At 31.0% G+C, this 17,323-nt stretch overlaps 2 protein-coding genes across 2 annotated transcripts; both read left to right on the forward strand.

Moving 5' to 3' along the window:
* Positions 1–3,180: 3,180 nt before the first annotated feature.
* Positions 3,181–7,968, forward strand: LOC123907467 (chitinase domain-containing protein 1). The gene is made up of 8 exons (XM_045957767.1): positions 3,181–3,528; positions 3,635–3,708; positions 4,497–4,577; positions 4,996–5,080; positions 5,739–5,836; positions 6,430–6,517; positions 6,896–7,250; positions 7,342–7,968. Exons 1-8 carry the CDS (start codon positions 3,262–3,264, stop codon positions 7,593–7,595), a joined length of 1,302 nt encoding a protein of 433 aa, XP_045813723.1. The 5' UTR covers positions 3,181–3,261; the 3' UTR covers positions 7,596–7,968.
* Positions 7,969–13,033: 5,065 nt separating this feature from the next.
* Positions 13,034–16,622, forward strand: LOC123907469 (zinc finger MYM-type protein 1-like). The gene is made up of 2 exons (XM_045957768.1): positions 13,034–13,237; positions 13,686–16,622. Exon 2 carries the CDS (start codon positions 13,692–13,694, stop codon positions 16,071–16,073), a length of 2,382 nt encoding a protein of 793 aa, XP_045813724.1. The 5' UTR covers positions 13,034–13,237; positions 13,686–13,691; the 3' UTR covers positions 16,074–16,622.
* The last annotated feature ends 701 nt before the right edge of the window (positions 16,623–17,323 follow it).

Below are 17,323 nucleotides of genomic sequence, written 5' to 3' on the forward strand. Positions count from 1 at the left end.
CCAGGCGGAAAAAATGGCGCCTCGGGCGAAAATCGCTGCAGGGTATTTAAAGGGTCACGTTTTCTGTTTTTCAAAACAAGTTTTTAGGGTTTCTGAGGCCAACATACAAACTAGGGTTATAAGAGAAACATCTTGTGAAGACTCTAGGGTTGGGTAATCATTCTATCACCTTGGGAAACACTTTCATTGAAATCTCTTGGTCACGGGAAGAGATTTGGGAAAAGGGTAGAAATAGGATAACTCTATTTTCTTGTAACTCTTTTGAGAATCTCATTGTAATCAAGGAACAAAGTTTGATAGTGGAACGAAGAGCTGCTCTCTCCCCCAGAGTAGGTCACATTGACTGAACTGGGTAAACAATTTATTGTGTCCTTTTCTTTCTCGCCGTTTATCATTATTTGTGATTATTATTATCATTCGCTTATTTTGATTGCTTAATCGTATTTGCTCCACACATCAAGATTATTATTGGTGTGATTTAATCGAATTCACAACCATCATAATAATATTTCAAAATGTGCAAGTGGCCTATAACAAGGTGTGAAAACTATGAAACAGTTTTGCTCAAAATTCAAAACTCTTTAGAAAAGCTCAGAAGCATTAGCATAGCATTAAAAGTGAGCCAATCAAGTAATATTCATTATGCAATGATATACTATCTAGATAACGGCGTGAATTGAAATCAGATAATCAAATAATTATGAAGATTAAGATTAGTTAATGCACACAATTATGAGTTAGACTAAAATAATTGTCCTTTGAAAGTAAGTGGATGACATCATATTTCATGTGACACCTAAAAGATCCGTGTCACACTCAACTTCAGCATAATGCATTATCCACTCTAATTATAAATCACTTTGAAGTTGAACTTATGAAAGTACTAAGTATGTTTATGCAAAAAACACAGTAACTTTTTAAACAAGTTGAGTTCAAGGGATAAGATCTAGAAATGGACTTGTCAATCAATTATTAGCTAAGTTTAAAAAAAGTAAAATAATGTAACATATGGTTTAACCATGTGTTGTGTGAGAAATGGAGAAATTAAGAAGTGTATGATGATTATATGATATGATAAAAGTCACTTTAAGAGTGCTTCCATATACAAAGGAACATAATTATTATCACAATTGACATTGGTCATTTTCACTAATGTTAGGTATTTAGTCATAAACAACAAAAAAAGTTATGGTGGTTACAAAGAGTTGTTTCATTCAATGATTGAAGATTTCATGATGGTTTAATAAATCAACAAAGTTAAGGAAGTAGTTTCTTGTATAGTCCAAAAGTGTGGCCCAACTTGCTCCACTCCTAGGTGGGCCAGATTTTCTAAGATCCACTTTGAAATCGGGTTGAGCTTATGGTATCGTCATAGTCTCGAATAGACCATCACCGAAAAATGCAATGGTTTTCAATCGATTTGAGACTTCTTAACACACCCCCTTGTGATCAGCGCTATTGGGTTTGGGGCACAGATTTAAATGGTGGATGGCCCGATCAGAAACCTGGTAGCAGGCGGTCCAACAAATCGTGGAGGAGACTTTGATATCATCTTAGAATTTGGAGTTAGGCCTAACTCAACCCTACAAAACCGGCTTGTAAAGTGAGGATTGTCTCTACTTTATAAACATATATTCGGGTCATCTCACAACTGATGTTGGACTTCTTAACAGTTTCCATAGTCCCTGAATCATCTCCATCAGAGCTCACTTCAACTTCCGTGAAAAATCATTATTTATTAAAACGACACTAATGATCATTTTACAACTGTTCTGATTGAAATTGAACTATATTCGTTGAACAAGAATACAAGATACATGATGGCTATCACTGAAAAATGAAAATCAGTAAATTTGTTAATTAGAGGGTATATCATATAATTTTTTGGAACATTCCATGACTTAGAACTTAATGCACAGTGGACACAGTTCCTTGTTTGTTACAAATCCGCATCATGGCATGATGAAGATATGAACTAGTATTCACCATTCAGTTAATCTTGTTGATACCAAACAAGACATTGGTCAAAAGTAACCAACCAAAAAAGATTCTATGTTTGGTTTAGGAACCAGATACTAGTAGAATTCAACAACAATATGTCGGAGTTAACTTAGACAATAATGAGAAAACCATTCAGTAATCAATTCAAACATTTTGCACGTGAAATGATGCTTGCAGAACAATGCATTTTTGGTCATATTCAAAGTGTTGTCTACTGAAAGTTTCAAGAAATTGGCATTTGTGCAATGAGACATATCAAATATTGAGAAAAAAAAAATATTCAGATTTTGAGATATATAAAATATATACTCTCTTACCAAATATTGAGAAAAATGTATGTATATGCTTTGAATTCGAATATCTTCTTTCATACTGTGGAAAAACTATGTTATGTGAAACTATGGATACACCATGTATGTTCAATCTGATTATATTCTAGTTGCATTTTTAAGAATATTTCTATTTTCAAAATCAGTGGCTCTCCTTTGATTATATTCTAGTTGCTTGAGTCACAAGGCAAAAATGTTGACATCATTTTAAATTATACATGTGTGAATGTCTAGGAGCTTTTCCTTAATCATCTCATCTACCTTGAATGAAAAGATCATATGTGTGAATGATATTGAGAGAATCTTGAATTACAGATAATCTAAAAAATTTAAGTGTTGAGGTGAAAACATAGAACAATTACTTGTTACAATAAAATCATAAATATAGGTAATTTATATTATAGTGACTAAAATTGCTATTTAATTTACTATCAATTGTTAGTTGATCTAGTGGTGATTGGTGCTGAACTTGATAGGGAAGATCACAGTTCGATCCCCGTAACTACAATCGAGAGAGAGTTTGGGACCACTTAATGTCAGAACCGACCCTCGAATCTAAATACAAATTATGTTTTTTTTCAATTATTTTGAAGAATTTACTGGAAAATAATCTATATATTTTCAAACACCTTTTTTTTATAACTATTTTCTGTAATTTTGATTATTAATTATTTATTTATTTTTTTGTCGAGTTGTCTAATGGCTAGATTTTGATTATTAATTATATTCCTAACTTTTCCATTTCTTTTTTCATTAAAAATTTATATAATATCACAATAAAATGAATCTTTATCAAAAAATAAATAAATTGAATCTACTTATAAAAAAAAATAATAATAATAATAATTACCCGGTGACTAATTTAATCTGAGGAAGCAATACGTCGTCGTTTCAGCCACTGCAAAACCGAAAAACAAACTATCGCCGCGAAATGGCGAAGAAGCGAGATCTTCACCGGCCACCACCAACTTCCGGTCGCCGTGAAAACCAAATCAAACCATCTTCACGACAACCAAAACTCACTCACTCAGCTTCATCTTCCGGTGCCATCAAAGTAATTGCTTTCTTCATCGTATCATCACTGATCGCCATCATCACATACTGGTTGACACAATCTTCTCCTTCGCAACAAAATGAATCGTATGTATATCAACGAGGCCTTGTCACAACCGATACCAATTACCAAGACATACTCACCGTAAGCATCACCATAACTACGCTCTGAAATTGATGGTTTACAGTGTAATTGTGGATTTATAAGTTTTGATTATTGTTACTGATTTTGTAAATTTTGAATGAATTAGGAGAATATGAAGGTATCAGAAAATATATCTAAGCGACATTATAGTTATCCTGTGCTTGGCTACATTACTCCCTGGTATGATTTTTGAAGCATGAATCTAGTGGTAATTTATTGATATGCAATACTTTCTACTAAATGCAATGCTTTAGTTCGGCCTGGTCTGACTAATAATTGTTCCTCCAATCGAACTCGGATTCTTCTGAATGTTTTTATTATTTTTGTTAGAGTAGGTTATGCCTGAAATTTTGATAATATGAATGAAATAACACAATTTGTAGTATATGATAATTTACTCTTAATTTTGTACTTGAGCGTAAATTGACTAAAACGTTTATTAACTTATAAGAAATTTTTTACAGCTGGCTTTGTTGAATGAGTTTGTGCTAGTGGCAACTGTAAGTCTGTAATGCTGGGGGACTCGGATTTTCGAAATTTATTTGAACACATGATTGTGTAATAGTTCGCTCCTAAGTTAATACATGAACGTAAACCGACTCAAAAATCTTTTAAAGAAAATAATTTTAATAGTACTTTGAATAGTATGTAAGGGGTGAGTGGGATAAATAAAGAGAGTTGAGACTTTTGAACAATAGAACAGTTTTGTTGTGGTGTTAACTAGTAAGTTAATGATTCGTGTTTTTCCAATTTTGGTACAAATTACTTCATGTCATCTACATTTTCTACACTGTGATTCGTATCCTTACTCCTAACATCTTCATTGTTCTATTGCTTTATGTTTGTACTTCATAGAGAAATTTCAATTTTATTATATGTTATTCCTTTTTTATGTGCCAAATCCTCCTGTTAAATATATAGCTTCATATGCACAACTCATGCATCTTCGAAAATGTTAATTGTGGCAGGAATTCTCGAGGTTATGATATGGCTAAAAGGTTCAACTCTAAGTTTACACATTTATCACCTGTCTGGTATGATTTAAAGAGGTATGTACATCATTCCTAAGTGACTAATTCATGAAAGAGGGATGGGGGCACAATTGAAATATATCACATTCCTAACCCTCCTCGTTCATTTCTTCAGAGCTTTTAAATGTATTTTGTAAGGATCCAGAAATTTATAGTATATTTAGATTGTAGTTTCTGAAGTTTTACTTGGTATTTAGCCTTCTTTTTTGTGATACCGCATGACCTGGGATGCCTACCTTTTAGGAATAGGATATCCAGGTTTCATATGAATTGGCATCATGGCCTTAAGTGTTAGTTCTATTCTGATATGTTAAAGTAATTTATGCACTATATTGAAATTCTAGTGTATGCACATTGATAAATCCTGGGGGTTGCTATCTAGCTAGTTTTTATTATGTGGCTTTTATGGCTTTGCTTCATCAGTTGCTATTGCCAGCCAACAGACTAGCTTAGTTCTAGAGGGGAGACATAATGCTGACAGAGGATGGATCTCAGAGCTTAAAAAGACAGGAGAAGCTTTGGTACAATGAATAACTTCTAAACTTATTTTCATTTCGTCAATGACAAGTTAAAATACCTTGTCCACAAAGTTTTTACTCTTTACACATTAATTGTGAAAGCTATGCTATGTACTTGATGACATTCTTAATTTTTAATCTGTAAAACAGAAAGTATAACTAAATTGGGGAGTTCTGTATGGGGCTTGCTAATAGGAGTGACAATCGATTGTTAGAGATGTAATATAAAGCAATTTCATAATTAATAGAAGAAAGAAAAAGAAGAGACAGAATAGCTATGACATATCGGGGATGTATATTTTTTCTTCTAATATAGTAGCAACTTAAATTAAATTAAATTATATATCTTTTAGCTGTAAGTCTGTAACTGTTTAAGCATTCGTGCTCACTCGTGAGCTGTGGAACAGGGATGTGGGGGAGTTTATGACGTAAATTATTCTTAATTTTGTTGCCTGTTTTAACCCTTAGAAACATCTAGATCAATCTGTTTTGGGCCTTGGACTAGCTAAGAATGTTGCCTTCCCCATGGCTGACCTTTTTTTATATCATTAACATGTCAGACCTAGCATTTGTTTAATTATATTGTCCTAGCTAAGAATGTTATGCTTTTCTTTAGATCTCGCTTTAGTGAACCTTAAATTAGTTTTTCTTTTACATGTAGATCTTGCCTAGAGTTGTTCTGGAAGCATCACCAGAAGAACTGCTGAGAAAGAAGAAACAAAGGAACAAAGCCATTGACCTTATAGTGACAGAATGCAAGTAAGCGTCTGCTTATTTTATGATACACCTTTAAGGCAATGGTTTTATTTTATGGGAAGAGAGCTATTTCTTATGGGTAGTTTCTTGGTGTCATCTGCAATGGCATACTGCAAAAACGCATCATGATGTAATTCTAAGGGGGGAATTTTTTATGTGAAAATTACTGAAAATGAATCATTGGTGAAAATGCTTCTAGTTATGAACTAGTCAACTAACTGTTCAATTGGATAATGATGATGAGTTGATTACAAGCGGTTAATAATATTAAGCAACCACTGACTGACTTATTTAGCCACTTGAATGACTTATCCTTCTTAAAACCCAAATGTTTTTTGCCAATAATTCTTTTTATCTTTTCCCATTATTCATTTTACCTAACCATGGTTTGTGGTGTATTAATACTTCAATTACCCAGCTAAATGCCATATAGTAGAGAAGTTCTTCCACTTTAAAGAACCCATTACCTGTGTATTGCATGGAAATCAGAATTTGTTTTTGGCGGCAAATATTCATATTCTATATAAAGCTCTTCCTTGATAATTGGCTCTGTTGTGATATGGTTTGCTTTTTGTGTGAATGTGCTTCTTCTGTAGGGAAATGGGATATGATGGTATTGTCTTAGAATCTTGGTCAAGGTGGGCAGCTTATGGTGTCTTGCATGATCCAAGCATGCGGAATTTGGTGAGTATTTCTTCTCTTCTTTATTTATGACTAATATGTTTTCTTCATTCTGTTGGTTTTTGAGTTTACAAGGTCTAGACAGTCATTAAATGATTATATCACAATTGTTTATTTTTTATGTTTGAGGATATCTGAGTGATATGTTGGAGGTGATTCCGTTCCTGTGTAAAATATAGAACACTTACCATTGCAATTTGAAGAATACTATTACAATTTTCTCATCTTCAGCTTCACCTGTAAACAATTCTGTTATGTAATTTATACATGGGAAACGCAAATTGAAAATTATTTCATCACGTTTCCTGTTAGACAAATTTTTCCATTTTGTATTTGCACACTATAGCAGTTGATATGGTCTTTCTTCTTTCACAAGTGCAGGCTTTGCAGTTTGTAAAACAGCTTGGAGATGCACTGCATTCTGTAAGCTCCGAAAAAATTCGTGGACAGAAGTTGCAGTTGGTCTATGTTATTGGTCCACCGTCTTCTGAGAAGCTGCAAGCACATGACTTTGGTCCAAAAGATCTTGAAACTTTAAGTGAAGTTGTTGATGGATTCTCGTTAATGACATATGACTTCTCTAATCCTCATAACCCTGGTCCAAATGCACCTTTGAAATGGATTCAAATTATTCTACAGATTCTTCTTGGTGCATCTGCCAATAGAGCTCAAAACATTGCCCCCAAGATATTTCTTGGCATCAACTTCTATGGAAATGATTTCTCCCTTTCAAGAGGTAATTCTGAAGAACTCCCTTAGATTTTTCTATGGTTTATTATATGACAGCATTTTTATGTGTTATATATTGATGAAATTTGAAAGTGCAGATTCAGGTGGCGGAGCTATTATTGGGAGAGATTACCTGGCACTTTTAGAGAAGCACAGACCTGCTCTGCAGTGGGATAAGAACAGTGGGGAGCATGTTTTCTTTTACCCTGATGACAAGGATATCAAGCATGCGGTATTCTTTCCAACTTTAAAGTCAATTTCCTTGCGGTTAGAGGAAGCCCGTTCATGGGGATGTGGCATCTCGATATGGGAAATTGGTCAAGGTTTGGATTACTTTTTTGACCTTCTGTGAAAGACTGTATGTGTTAATGTTTATTCATACCTGTACTCATCCTGTATTAAGTACAATTGTAATGAACTTGGTCAAAATGAGAATTTTATTTTAGGATTAATATGTTTTACTGTGTAAATGTTACTTTCTGCATTTAGTCCCTGCAAAATTCAAACTGTCTGAAATTAGTCTTCGTTGTCAACACTGGGGTTAAGTTTGCAATTATGTGGCAGACAGAGTACCAGCTCATCAAGGCCGGATAAGTTAAGTCTGCCCATGTGGCGGGGGGTTGTCATCTAGGTGCCACATCAGTTTTGTGATTTATCTGCACTGATTTTTCAAATTTTATTGTGCTTCTGGTTTTCGGTGTTGCTATCCATGCTTTGGTTTTCTTCTCTTGGTTTGCCGATTTTAATTTGGTTGTAATTTAGTGGCTACCTTGGTCCTTCTCTTCTTCGGTCCTTCATAACATTGTGGTGTGCCATTTGATATTTTGAAACTAAACTGAACAGATGGTTAAATCTAATGTCATTTTGTTTAGCTAGAAAACTCAGTACGAAAGACAACAAAAAATTGCAGCAGCTGTCCTAATTGTTGGATCAGGTCCACATTCCAGCACAGTGAGATCCCAACGATTAAAATTGTAATATTTTAAGCCATTGTTTTGATTTTTCAAGTTACAACTTAACATGAAGAATTCAGAGATCTAAGTTTGACTGGTGAGTTTATTCATTCCTTCAGAAGTTAGGATCAACATGTTCGAGATCACCAATAACAGAAAGAAAAAAAGTAATTAGACAGTGAAATTGCCATCAAGGACCAGTTTGTATTTACTACCTTCCACACAAAAGATAATGCAAAGGAAAGAAGTGATTGGATATTGCATAATCTTTAGTTAGCATTTGCACTAAACATGATGTCATGCATACTCATTCCATTTCACTATATATGCAAATTTGTTTAGCATGCTGATCAACTAATTGAAAAATAGTAACTATTTTTATATTTGGAACACTTAAATTTAGGGGTGTAACGGTTCAGTTTGCATTGGTTTTTGGTCAAAAAAAGGTTTGAACTGATAAAATCTACATTGGTTTGATTTTCAATATTTTTTTAAAGTAGGATCGAACCAAATTAACCGGTTTGATTCGATTTGGTTGATTGTTTCGTGATTTGAAAATACAATTAAAAAAATAAATCAATATTTCAATTACCCGCATATTTAAATTATGGGTTTGTTTAACATGTGCAATATTGCGCATGTTAAAGTAACCAAAAATGGTAACTATTTAATGAAATTCACAAATTTCAATACAAACCTACTATTTTGAATTTATTAACATGTGCAAAGTTGCACATGATAGAAAAATCCTTAAATTATAGGTTTGTTATGTTTCGAACATCTTCATACTCTATGTTTTTCAAACAACTTCACGATGCATCATCAAAATGAAGCAGAGAGCAAAATCAAAGCTTTAGAAACAGAGAAAAATGAACGAACAAGTTAGTGATAGAAAACGGAAGTGTTGGCAGAGAAAAATGAAAACGAAATATGGAAGAAATGAATCAAAACAAAAGTGTTAAAGATATAGTTAGTTACTCCCTCCTCCCTCCGTACCACAACATATATCATTTTGAAGAAAAAATTTGTACCACAATATATATCGTTTTATATTACCAATAAATCATTTAATGTTATTTTTCTTATTATACACTTAAGTATTTATTACTCTCTCTTCTTTCAATTGTTCAATTTAGTTTTTCCATAAAATAAATGATGGACAATTTTGTAAATCAACTAATAATCTCTCTTTTCTATACAACATTAATTACCTTTCTTAATATGTGTAAAAGTGTCAAAGCGACATATATTGCGGTACAGAGTGAGTAGTAATGAGGAGAATTAGTAAGTAGTTTATTGATACCTATATATAGGATAATTGATGTAATCTTTTACTCTCACTCTTCCTCATTTTGTAATATTTTTTCTTCATCAATATTATACATTTTTGAACTATTTTCCCTTTTCTCTCATGGATATCATGTTTCTTAACAAAAGCAACGAAATCGAACGTGAAAACAAACAACTTACCAATAGAAGCAACGACGAGGCTGAACAAACAAAGCAATAGTCTTTAATAGGTTGACACATAAGAAACTTATAAATAATAGAATGTCATCTGTTAAATTGATAGATTGCCACGTAGAAGAAAATGAAACTTGTAAACATTAACTAGTATAACTTACCCGTGCTATCGCCCGGGTTAATGTTCTATGAAAAATATAGATCATTTTTTTTCACACATGAAAAATATGGATTATTAAAATTTTAATATTGTGATTTTTTTAATTATTTGTAAAATTAATTTTATATTTAATGTAATAGTTTATTTAAATATGATAAAAGATCCAAATTTTGGAGATTTTAAGGAGAAATGGCATAATGGAGAGTGATACTCCACTCCCCGTTTCAAACTCACATGTTCATATATTTGTTCTTTTATTTTCATAAAAAAAAGGTCATTATGCAAAAACTAATCTAACGGTTAATATACTTGTTCTTAATCGTCATCTCTCTTCTTTAGACATTTGTTTTCTTCAGGAGTATTTTATCTCATGTCCCCGTGTGAAAAAATTTCACATTTGAGAAGCAAAATGGGCCGATTTTAATATTATTTATTTAAAAGTAATGAACAGTAGAATTGTTTGTCATAAATATTTTTTTAATTGAATTTGAAGACCATAAAAATTATTATATCCAGCTGACAATTATACCTAATTATTATATGCAGTTGGCAATCTTCCTTTCATAAAAAAAAATTTAAAAACAATTGCTTTGGTACAAAAATAATTTTTTTTTGACGAAATTGGTACAAAAATAATTATTAGAGTAAATTTATGATTTTCGGTCAACAAAAATAATGACTATATAATTGCTTGCTATATATAGTACTTCAAAAACAATTCCTTTTGTAATAATGCAACAAAAAAAAATGAAAAATCATATAAAGCATTTAATTCATTTATGGCCAAAAATATGGGAGAAAAATGCATTTGGGAACGCCGTGTGTACATAATCCTTCTATCAAACCCTCCCAAATAATATAATAATAATAACAATAATAATATGAATTTATTTTTTGGTAACAAATGATTTGAGATTTTGAATTCACATTAATTGAGAGATCGTGTATTAATGATTTTGAATTACTACTTGATTTGATTTAGTTGAAATCATTTGATTGATTTGTGGAATTGATTTTTCTTTTTAATGTTTATTTTATTTTACGGTGAAAGCAACCTGTATGCATGTATTAATAATAATAATATGTTAACATTATTTCTCTAAAAAATATATATTTGAAGTTTATATTGACGGTTGTTATTTTTTTTTATTTTATTTTGTGTCTTTCAAGTGTGCTTAATAATATGAAATGAGTTTTTTTTCTAAAAAAATAAAATGGATTGGTAAAAAAAATAAATAATAAGAATTCATAATGATTGTAAAGAGAATTGGTAATGTTGTTAAAAAATTAAAACGTATTCGATTGTTTCATTTTGAATGATTATTTGTAAATTATCATTAAATTTTGATTCAGAAAAACACTAAAGAAAAAATATTCCTTATATGAGTACCGCACAAAAATTCTATTGAAGATGCTCTCTAAATTGTCATATAGAAAAGATGTTCTCAATTGTTGCCACATAGATTATGATGAATGAGAGGATGCGACATTGGATTAATAAAAATTAAAAGTCATAAGAAAGTGATACGCAGATTTGTTTCCTTGAGAAAAAACTCTTAAACATATAAATAATAGATAGATTCACAAAAATAAAGATCTCCTTTTTTTTAAAAAAAAAGAAGTATAAAATAAAAAATGCAATAGAAAAATATACAATAATGATGAACTTAATACTATTGAAAAAATACATCATTTGATTAATTTGTTAATAGATTCATCAAGTAAATACATCATTGATATTTCAACTTGTATCCAAGACATCATTGATATTGATAAAGTGCTATAAGCAAGATTTTATAAAAAAATAAAACTACAGTTGTTAAAACAGACTCCGAGCTCTCAATTCAATTCATTTTGTGAGAATGTGATGCATTTCGTCTTGCCTCTCAATTATTTCCCTGTCACGAAAATAAATAGGATTAATAAATAAAAAGATGACCAAAAGAAAATAATCTAAAAGGTAAAACAAACAATATATTAAAATTATAAGAAATATCGAACAAAGAAGAAAAAATAAAGAAATTTAAAAAGGTGACAATATACAGAAAAAATAGTGATTATCGAGAGAGATGAATAAGAGATAATGAAGATTGAAAAATTGTGAGTTTTAGAGTTCAGACAAATGTTATATATATAGTAAAAAAAATGGACAAATGAGTAATTTTGTCTTTAATATGAAATTAAATTCATTAAAGTCAAATATATTGATTCCATTTTTAATTTTAAAAATATATTAGTAAATTAGTAATTAGTAAATTAGTAAATAAGACATATTCCATTATATTATAAATAAATTAAATAAATTAATGCACATGAATATAACACACATATTCCAATTTTTTTTAAATAATAATAAAATATTAATTATATTATGTGACTCTATATAATTATAAAATTATGAAAATATATAATTTTTTTTTACCGTAATACAATATATATATATATATATATATATATATATATATATATATATATATATATATATATATATGTGACCTTAGTATTTTGATACACGACCATTTAGAAAAAAATTTGTGAGAGAATAATTTGGAGACCATAAAGATTTAATATTTTTTTAATTGAATTTGAAGACCATAAAAATTATTATATCCAGCTGACAATTATACCTAATTATTATATGCACTTGGCAATCTTCCTTTCATAAAAAAAAATTTAAAAACAATTGCTTTGGTACAAAAATAATTTTTTTTTTGACGAAATTGGTACAAAAATAATTATTAGAGTAAATTTATGATTTTCGGTCAACAAAAATAGTGACTATATAATTGCTTGCTATATATAGCACTTCAAAAACAATATTTATTTAAATGGATTGTTCAACCAAGAATCAGAAAGTAAAATGTTAACATGATTTTGATTCAGAAAAACACTAAAGATTCTAAGTAAAATTATTTTCTTTTAAAATTATTTTTAATAGGTGCATTAAATTCGATTTATAAACAATAATTGAAAAATGATTGAATTTCCAAATTAGCCAAAGATTCTAAGTAAAATGATATCATCATGTATTAGAGAAATTGCAAAGGCCTTCATAGGTAGCCACATAGGAATTGGAGAAATATTAGAATGCCACATAAGACATGGATCAAGGAAATGGTGCCACATAGAAATAAGACCATGAGAGAGAAACTACTAAATATATAAATAATAGATAAGAGATTCTGGTTCATAAGTTGGTCGATTTATCGAAAGTTCAATTTTATTTTATTTTTCAATTCAGTTTCATTTTTAATCTAAACCAACTAAATCAATTAATTTTTTACTTCACAAGACGTTTATCAGTTTATCTCTCCTACTTCAACTGTTTCTCTCGTTTCACTTCACTCCCTCCGCCATTCGCGCCTTCATCAAATCCGATCTGTTCTCCGACGCCATTGTTCTTGCGTTTCTCTTCAGGTATGCTCCTGCCACATTTAAACACTGCTTCTTATGTTTCTCTTCCGATTTACTTTTTTGCTGAATTTTTTGTCGGATTATGTCACTTGATTATTTATTTTCTTTCTTTAGTTACTTTTTTTTGGGGGGGGGGAGGGGGGGGGATTTATTTGTTTAACCACAGTTACTTAATTTACAATTTGGTGATTATCTGTATATCACTTATGTAATTGGGATTATGTGCATAATGTTACTGAAGTCAATTTAGGAATTTTTTATCCATAATGACTAATTTGAAATATTGATATTTTAGGGTTTTTATATGCCAAAAATTGATGATTTTGACTGTGATAGTTGTGATATTTCATTGAATTGTTTTGGTTGATTTGAGTTGAAATTTAGTGTATTGAGTTGGGAACATGTCTTTAAGTTCAAAGTGATTGTTATTTACTTTGTTTTTATATTGTAGGAGTTAATGGAAGGATTTTTCAAGAAGAAATTGCCTATAAAGAGGAAATTACCGTCAAATGAGCAACAAACTAGTTCTCAAGAGATGCAGTCTAGTGCACAAGAGCAACAAATTGAAGTTAATTTGGATGAGTTGCCGTTAGATCCTGGGAAGCGGATTAAAATGTCAGCATATCATCTTAATGATCGAGATAAGATACGGAAAGTTTATCTACAAAGAGGACCATTTCAGCCTACTAAACACACTTTTCCTCAAAGGAAAATTGGAAGTTCTTTAAGAAGATTTTGTCCGTCTTGGTATATTGAATTTGGAAATTGGTTAGAGTATAGTATAGAAAAAGATGCTGCATTTTGTTTTTCTTGTTATCTTTTTAGGCCTGATTTTGGAAAGAAGGCGGGTGGGGATTCGTTTGTGACAGAGGGTTTCACAAATTGGAAAAAGAAAGAAAGACTTTCGTCTCATGTTGGAGGTCCCAATAGTGCTCATAACCTTGCTTGGAAGAAGTTTCAAGATTTCAAGAAACAAAATCAACACATGGAAGTTCTATTATCTAACCAATCTGAACAGGTTTGTGACGTATATCCAAGTTTTTTAACAACTACAATCGAGTCCATTCGCTTTATACTAGAACAAGGATCGGCTCTTTGTGATGTTGAGTCAACTGATTCTGCCGATCAAGGTAACTTCGTTGAACTTCTTAAAGTTCTTTTTCAAAGCAAAGAATCAAGAAGCCTTGTTGTCTTGGAAAATGCTTCAGAAAATCATCAATCAATCACTCCAACAATTGCAAAGGATATTCTTAATGTAGCTGCTTTGGAAACCACTAATGCTATTATTAGTGATCTTGGAGATGAACTATTTGGTATTCTTGTTGACGAAGCTTGTGACATATCAAATAAGTGGCAAATGGTTGTCGCTTTGCGTTATGTTAACAAAAAGGGAAGTATTGTTGAGCGTTTTCTTGGTATTGTTAATGTTAAAGAGATTACAGCTTTATCACTGAAAATGCAAATTGAAGAATTATTTTGCAAACATGGGCTTAGTATATCAAGAATTCGTGTACAAGGTTATAATGGTGCTAGCAACATCCAAGAGCAATTTTCTGGTCTCAAAAATTTGATTATAGAGGAGAACCCATATGCATTTTATGTACATTGTTTTGCTCATCCATTACAATGTATGTTAGTTGCTATGGCCAAAAATCACATTCAAGTTGCCTCTCTCTTTAATTCGGTGTCCACTTTATTAAATGTTGTTAGGGGACCATGCAAACAACACGATGTGCTTCGTGAAAGACAAATAGTCAATGTTAGAGAGGCATTGGAAAAAGGAGAAATCCCTAATGAACAAGGTGTGGATCAAGAGACTAGTCTGAAGCAAGCTATGGATACTCGTTGGAATTCAAATTATACAACTTTGATCAATTTGTTAAAAATGTATTCTGCTATTACTGATGTTCTAGAAATTGTGAAAGAAGAGGGATTAAATGCAGATCAAAGAGCTGAAGCCAATGGTCTTTTACTTTTGTTTGAGGAGTTTGATTTTGCATTCACATTGCATTTGATGAAAAATGTCTTGGGTGTATCAAATGAATTGTCTCAAGCATTGCAAAGAAAATATCAAAACATCATTGATGTTATGGACTTGGTTAACATCACAAAGCAACGGTTAAAAGATATGAGGAATAATGGATGGGATTCTTTATTGCAAGAAGTAATTTCATTTTGCAATATGCATACCATTAATATTCCTCATATGGAAGATGTATTTTGTCCTAAGGGGAAGTCACGACGTGGAGACAAAGCTCAAGCCATTACAGTAGAGCGTCACTATTGTGTTGAATTATTTTATGCAGTTGTGGACATACAACTTCAAGAACTTAATGATCGTTTCACCGTGACAAATACTCAATTGCTCCTTTCTATGGCTTGTTTGAGTCCAATCGATAACTTTTCTACTTTTGATAAGACAATGGTGATGGAGTTTGCAAAATTTTATCCACGTGAATTTTCTCCTATTGAATTAATGATGCTTGATGCTCAAGTTGAGAATTACATCATTGATGTGCGTAGTGAAGTTGAATTTGCGTCTTTAAAAGGAATCAATGATCTTTCAGAGAAGTTGGTCAAAACTAGAAAACACATTGTTTATCCATTAGTTTATCGTCTTTTGAAGTTAGCTATGATTTTGCCCGTCGCCACAGCTACCACTGAAAGAGCCTTTTCTGCTATGAGGTTTGTGAAGAATATGTTGCATAATCGAATAGTAGATGAATGGATGAATGATTATTTAGTGACTTGTATTGAGAAAGACGTGTTCAACAACATTGACAATGAGTTGATCATTCAACGATTTCATGTTATGAAATCGCATAATGAACAATTATAAGGTATCTATGTAATTTATTTGAGTAGATATATTAAAATGTCATGACTTGGTTTATTTTAGGTAGTTAGCTTCGACTAGGCTACTAAGCATTCATTGGTCTGATGATTATGATTTTTCTGAAGAAGTCACCACAAGTAATGAATAGCTAGCTCATTACATCTTTCAGGAGCATCACACTAAGTGTTCCAAAAAAGATGCCAAAATATTAAACATTGTTTTCATCAGTACTGTCACAGTGGTCATTGTCTGATCATTTGAAGTTATTTGCTATGCCAAATTGGAAGCAACGATTTAAAGAGTCCCGAGTCTGTCTCAGCTATATGATTTTCTAAATTAAAGTTAATGGTTTGTTTGAAATGGATGAAGATAGCTACTCAAGCATCAGATTTGAATTTTATAAGAGTTTACAATGCCAATTCAAAAGCAGCTGGTTAATTAGAGAGTGTTTTTTCGTTACAATTTACAAGATTCATGCTATAATATTGTTCACTCATCATCATCAACTCAAGATACGCCCATACTCTTTTAATTCAAAATCACTCTTCTAAATTATTTTGTTCTTTTCTTTTATTTAAATAAATGGTTTTCACATTAATTAGGATTTTGTTTTGTGATTTCGTCGTCTCGTCTTGGTGGACAACTTAAATTAGGATTTTATAGAAATATTTAAATATCCAAAATAGAAATAATTTAAATATTTGAATTGAGATTTTATAGGATAATTTAAACTTAAATTAGGAATGCTCAGAAATAGATGTTGGTGTATATATGGAGTTGTTAATAAATCTAATTCCATTATATTTTCACTAAAAAAATCAATTTGATCCATTTAAAATATATTTTAAACAAAAGATATATTTGTAAATTGTATTTTGTTTAAACAAAGGATGTATGCGATGATTTGATTGAACAACTAGAGTTCGACAGAAATTGGTATACTCGTATTTAAATTCTTCATTCCATGTGTCTCTTTTGTTAATTGACGTCGTTACAAAGGTATCATTCCGGTGGTATACTCGTATTTTAATTCTTCATTTCATATTTAAAAATTGTTTTTTTGTTTAAAAGTAAGTGGATGTATTCTTGCTAACTAACTTTTTTATATTTTTAGGTGAAGTAAATCAACATCTCATATATAGTAAACAGAAAAATCAATAAATTAGAGAGAAAGAGAAAATATGTACATGATAAAGTCTTTTAAATGTGTCATTGTCGAAGCTCGATACATAAATCATCAATCCGCGGTTGTA

This window comes from Trifolium pratense, linkage group LG2 (assembly GCF_020283565.1).
Source record: "Trifolium pratense cultivar HEN17-A07 linkage group LG2, ARS_RC_1.1, whole genome shotgun sequence".
NCBI lineage: Eukaryota > Viridiplantae > Streptophyta > Magnoliopsida > Fabales > Fabaceae > Trifolium > Trifolium pratense.